The sequence below is a fragment of the Manacus vitellinus genome, unplaced genomic scaffold (assembly GCF_001715985.3).
Source record: "Manacus vitellinus isolate BGI_N305 unplaced genomic scaffold, ASM171598v3 scaffold_47_pilon, whole genome shotgun sequence".
Taxonomy (NCBI): Eukaryota; Metazoa; Chordata; class Aves; order Passeriformes; family Pipridae; genus Manacus; species Manacus vitellinus.
The window spans coordinates 43,101-48,981 of NW_021940585.1; the positions used below are offsets into that span (position 1 = coordinate 43,101).

The following is a 5,881-nucleotide window of genomic DNA, read 5'->3' on the forward strand; positions in this document are numbered from 1 at the left end:
GCTCAGCACCCACGGCCGGTGCTCTGAGGGGGTGAGGGAAGATCGTCCTGTGGATGTTGTGGGATCAGGGAGCACAACAGCCCTCCATCCCCATCCTCTCCTTCCCAACACATCCCAAACTTTGCTCCATGAGAGCATCCAGGCAGCATATTTCCCTGCCGGGAAGTGCCCTATCCCAGGATTCCCACATCCAGGACAGACAGACCTGCACCCTGGGCTGGAGCGCCCTGGGCTGTCTGTGCCTTGTCTCATTTTTCCCTCCTGGATTCACCTCTTCCTGAGAAGGAGGGAATTCCCCAGCTGACACTCGAGGCTGTTCCAATGCCAGCACCTGGTTTATGGGTGGAGGTTTTATTCCCTCTGGTTTGATGAGCTGCCAGAGGAAGAGCTTGGTGTGAAGGGATGGGAATCTTGTCCTGGAATTGCTGAGATTTTTCCCTCCCTGGAAATGCCCGCCAGGAATATGCTGGCACAGAGGTGGCACAACCCCTTCCCAGAGTGTCCAGGAAGGATTGATCCAAGAAATATAATTCCTTGTTGGGAAATGTGGAGACACTGCTGGTACCTGTCTGGAAGTGCTTCTGCCCCTCTTATCCCACCAGCTCTCCCATGGGAATGGGGGTTGTGGTGTCCTCTGGATCCTCCTTCTACTCTACATGGGAATGGGAGTTGTGAGACCCTCTGGATCCTCTCTCTGCTTTCCTGTGGGAATGGGAGTTGTAGTGCCCTCTGGATCCTCCCATTGCTCTCCCATGGGAATGGGGGTTGTGATTCCTTCTGGATCCTCCCTCTGCACCAAACTACCTCAAACAGTTGGGAAATGAAACCCCCAAACTCCATTTAGCATTCCCATTCCTTCCACTGATACAAGTTCAAGCAAGTAGTGTCAGAATCCAACTGGAATGTGCTGGGAGGTCCGGTCTGGGAAGCAGATCCATGTCCAGGATGGAGGAGCTGCTACCTTTCAGCAGGAGCACCCCCAGGAATGCCTGGGATGCTTGTCTGGTGGTGGATCTGATCCGTGCTGGGCTGTTCCTGGAGTCCCACATCATCCCACTTGTCCTGTGTCCCCTCCTGAGGGAATCCCACACTGCTTTTGGCCCATCCTCTGGGATTCTGCAGGATCCATAGCTCCATTTTCCACCCCAAAAAGCCATGCTGGTGCTGCACCTCCCCTGCTCAGATTCCTCCTTTCTGGAATGGATCATCCCAACTAAATCCTTCCATTCCTCTCCTCTCCAAGGCTGTTTCCCACATCAAAGCTTTCAGGGAGTTTTGGGGATGGCTGTGGCCTGGGAAACCCCTCCTGGAGGCCCTGGTGGGCTGTCTCTTCCCCTCCTCTTGGTTTATCCGGGATCCCCTCGAGGTCTCCTGGGGGTGCTTTGTGAATCCCACTCCTGCCACGATGTCTCATCCCTGGGAAGTGGCAGAATTAAATCCTGGAGAGACACAATCCGAGGGTTCTCTGTTGGGGTCTCTCCTGCATTGCAGCATTCCAAGGAGGGGGCTCCAGGGTGGATTCCCTGCTGCCTTCCCTAATTCCCTTTCCCTTCCGTTGTCTTTCCCTGGCAGGAGCAGCAGTGAGTCCCTTTGCACCTCACACCGGGCGAGTGCAGCAGTTTTGGGTTATTTCCCCCCCTTTTAATGAGTTACATTTGCTGATCCAGTGGAAGTGCTGGAGCCCGGAGTTGCCTCTGGCCCAGAAAGGAAGGAGGGGTGGCTCTTTTGGGGGATCCTCTTCCAATGGAAACATTTCCTGCCGAGGAGGGTGGAAGCCAATGCAATGTCAACTTCTCTTTGTTGAAATGTTCTCTCCTGCCCAGGTTTCAGTGTCAGTTTTGGAGGGATGTGCTGTGTTTTTAACCTGGGGGATGCTCTGCTCCTGGGGAGGAACCTGGAAGCACCAGGGATCTGCGGGGACCGTCCCAGCTTTCTTGCTGCTGAAGTTTTTGGGCAGAAATCTGGCGGAATTGGGGCATGGATTTGGGTTGGACAAGTGTGACCCTTAAAGGAGCCTCCTGGAGCTGGGAATGGGTTAAAGGGGAGGTTCCTGGATGCTCTTTTTACCTTCAGGTGTTGTGTCAGACCTGCTTTAACTTTCGAGTTGGATCAGGCAGAGGGTCCAAATCGAGGGGTTGGATTTTGGGATCTGCAGCCTTGTTGTGTTTGGTGACGTTATTTTTTGTGACTGGGGCAGCCCAGGTGGACTGAAGGGATCCATGGGCAGCCACGGAAGGTGTCATGCCCTGAGGGTCACCCCCTGATCCAGCACTTCTTCCCTTTGCTCCCAGCAAATCCAGTTTGCAGATGACATGCAGGAGTTCACCAAATTCCCGACCAAGACGGGCCGGCGCTCCCTGTCCCGCTCCATCTCCCAGTCTTCCACAGACAGCTACAGCTCTGGTAGGTGCCAGGTCCTTGCCCCTGTATGTCCCATATCCCAAATCCGGCCCTGGTGCCACTGGGAATGTGCTGCTCACACCCTGTGGTGGGATTGGTGCCGCTCTTTGCACTTGGACACGGAGGGGATGGTTCCCGAGGCTCAGGCATTGATTACTTTTTGATAACTCTGCTGTTGTAGAGAACAGGAGTGCAAAATTCCTTCAGGATGTTGGCCTTCCTTAGGAGATTGGTAGTTTGAGCCATGAGTGAAAGCTGGGAAGGGAAACAGAGCAGAAACCTGAGGGATGGGAGGTCCCTGCGTTCATAAGACCTGGATTCAGAAGATATTCCCCCCTTCCTTTTAGCCAGAGGGTTTCTTTGGCATTCCCAGCTGTCCTGAGCAGGGGCAGATCCTTCATCCCACACTCCCCCCACCAGCACAGGGGGCTCAGGGCTCTTGCAGCAGCATGTGGAACTCCATCCCTCTCCTCACTGGAAAACTGGAGTGCAGCTCTCCAGGCCAACACCCACAGCGAGCCCTGCCCCAACTGCTCAGTCCTGATCGGAGTTGGAGGTGCTGCTGGACACAAAACACCTCAGAGAGCCCCTCCCTGACCGCCCAGCTCCCACCAGGGTCTGTCCCCTGCCAGGGAGGGCACCCTGGGATCCATCCCACACCCAAAGGGGGAAGCAGTGAGGGTGGACAGGCTGGGAGACTGGGGGTGTTCAGCTTGGAGGAGAGAAAACTCCAGGGAGATCTTCAAACCCCTTCCAGTGCCTGAAGGGGCTCCAGGAGAGCTGGAGAGGACAAGGGATGGACAGACAGGACAAGGGGGAATGGCTTCCCACTGCTAGGGTTAGATGGGATACTGGGGAGAAATCCTTCCTGTGAGTGTGGTGCGGGGCTGGGATGGGATTCCCAGAGAAGCTGTGGCTGCCCCATCCCTGGAAGTGTCCAAGGCCAGGTTGGACGGGGCTTGGAGCGACCTGGGCGGGTGGGAGTTGTCCCTGCCCGTGGCAGGGGTGGGACGGGCTGAGCTCTGAGGTCTCTCCCCTCTGGGGTAGCTGCATCCTACACAGACAGCTCCGATGACGAGGTGTCCCCCCGGGAGAAGCAACAAACCAACTCCAAGGGCAGCAGCAATTTCTGTGTGAAGAACATCAAACAGGCCGAGTTCGGGCGCCGGGAGATCGAGATCGCGGAGCAAGGTACGGCTGGAATGTTGGCATTATGGGATCTGGGGCAGACCAGGAGCTGAGCCCTGGGGATTCCCACTCCTGCTCCAGCCTTGGAGAGCCTGTTTTCCCCCTCAGATCAGTCAGGGAAGAGCTGGATGTGCCAGCAGACGTTGGTGCCCTGTCACAGCCATTTTCGAGCCCTTGTGGGGCTGAATGTTGGTGGCTTTGGGTGGACAAGGATCTTGGAACATTTATGGAAACCGGGAGCCCCAAGCCCTTCCCACGAGGCTCGTGGGAAGCCGAGTTCCCATTTCCAGTGGGGTGATTGGATGACACTGCTCTCCCGTTAGAAGGGGGAGGTAATCCAGGCCCGTTTGGAGCAGCTCCTGAGGTGTGGCAGCTCCGGGGTCACCCCTGGGTGCTCCGAGGGCTGTGGCTGTCCCCGGTGCCTCCCGGGGCAGAGCCAGGCCCACCCCTCTCTCCTGGCGTGGCCAAGTGACAAATGACCCCGTGGTTGGTCCCGTTTGGCACAGCCCAGGCACGGGGAGTTTGCTCCCGGGCTGTGGAACAGCTCCAGCACAGGTGGTGGGGCCGGAGGGACCCTGGGAGAGCCCAAAAGTGGGAGAGGAGCTCCAGCAGCTCCGGACAGAGCCGGCATTAACCCCTCTCTTCCTTTTGCAGACATGTCTGCTCTGATTTCACTCAGGAAAAGAGCCCAGGGGGAGAAGCCTTTGGCTGGAGCCAAGATCGTGGGCTGCACCCACATCACGGCCCAGACCGCGGTGAGTCCCGGGGAGAGCCCCCCTGTTCCCTGGGGAACAGAATCCCAGCCTTGGGAAAGGGATGAGGCACCTTCAGAACTCCAGGAACACTTTGGGAAGTGCTGCAGCCTTTCCCCAGGAGCTGATCTGGGATCGGTTCCTGTGCCTGTCACTGCTGCCCCAGGCCTTCCATGATCCTGGGGTGTCCCTGATCCCAGGGTATCCCTGATCCCAGGGTATCCCTGATCCCTGGGGTATCCTGATCCCTGGGTATCCTCTATCCCTGGGGTATCCCTGATCCCTGGATATCTCTGATCCCAGGATATCCCTGATCCCTGGGATATCCCTGATCCCTGTGGTATCCCTGATCCCTGGGATATCCCTGATCCCTGCCCCTGTTCCCAGGTGCTGATTGAGATGCTCTGTGCTCTGGGTGTCTCTGTATCCCTGTATCCCTGTATTCCTGATCCCTGATCCCTGTATCCCTCATCCCTGATCCCTGATCCCTGATCCTTGTATCCCTCTCCAGGTTCTCATCGAGACGCTCTGTGCCCTGGGTGTCCCTGATCCCTGTATCCCTGTATCCCTGTATCCCTGATCCCTGTATCCCTGATCCCTGCCCCCGTTCCCAGGTGCTGATCGAGATGCTCTGTGCCCTGGGTGTCTCTGTATCCCTGTATCCCTGTTTCCCTGATCCCTGGATCCCTGGATCCCTGATCCCTGTTTCCCTCTCCAGGTGCTGATAGAGATGCTCTGTGCCCTGGGTGTCCCTGATCCCTGATCCCTGATCCCTGATCCCTGTTTCCCTGATCCCTGATCCCTGTTTCCCTCCCCAGGTGCTGATAGAGACCCTCTGTGCCCTGGGTGTCCCTGTATATCCCTGATCCCTGTATCCCTGTTTCCCTGATCCCTGTTTCCCTCTCCAGGTGCTCATCGAGACGCTCTGTGCCCTGGGTGCCCCTGTATATCCCTGTATCCCTGATCCCTGATCCCTGATCCCTGTTTCCCTGATCCCTGATCCCTGTTTCCCTCCCCAGGTGCTGATAGAGACGCTCTGTGCCCTGGGTGTCCCTGATCCCTGAATCCCTGTTTCCCTGATCCCTGTTTCCCTCCCCAGGTGCTCATCGAGACCCTCTGTGCCCTGGGTGCCCCTGTATCCCTGATCCCTGTATCCCTGATCCCTGTATCCCTGTATCCCTGATCCCTGATCCCTGTTTCCCTCCCCAGGTGCTCATCGAGACCCTCTGTGCCCTGGGTGTCCCTGTATATCCCTGATCCCTGTATCCCTGTATCCCTGTTTCCCTGATCCCTGTTTCCCTCCCCAGGTGCTGATAGAGACCCTCTGTGCCCTGGGTGTCCCTGTATATCCCTGTATCCCTGATCCCTGATCCCTGTTTCCCTCCCCAGGTGCTCATCGAGACCCTCTGTGCCCTGGGTGTCCCTGTATATCCCTGTATCCCTGTTTCCCTGATCCCTGTTTCCCTCCCCAGGTGCTCATCGAGACCCTCTGTGCCCTGGGTGCCCAGTGCCGCTGGGCCGCCTGTAACATTTACTCCACA

General features: G+C 57.1%; 1 protein-coding gene across 1 annotated transcript in view; it reads left to right on the forward strand.

Annotated features, from left to right (window-relative positions):
* Positions 1-2,270: 2,270 nt before the first annotated feature.
* Positions 2,271-5,881, forward strand: part of AHCYL1 (adenosylhomocysteinase like 1) — an 11,927-nt gene continuing 8,316 nt past the window's right edge. Inside the window, exons 1-4 of the mRNA XM_029962468.1 lie at positions 2,271-2,403; positions 3,448-3,591; positions 4,243-4,343; positions 5,813-5,881. Of these exons, the coding sequence (XP_029818328.1) occupies positions 2,313-2,403; positions 3,448-3,591; positions 4,243-4,343; positions 5,813-5,881 (405 nt within the window). The 5' untranslated portion in view covers positions 2,271-2,312. The remainder of the gene's footprint in view (positions 2,404-3,447; positions 3,592-4,242; positions 4,344-5,812) is intronic.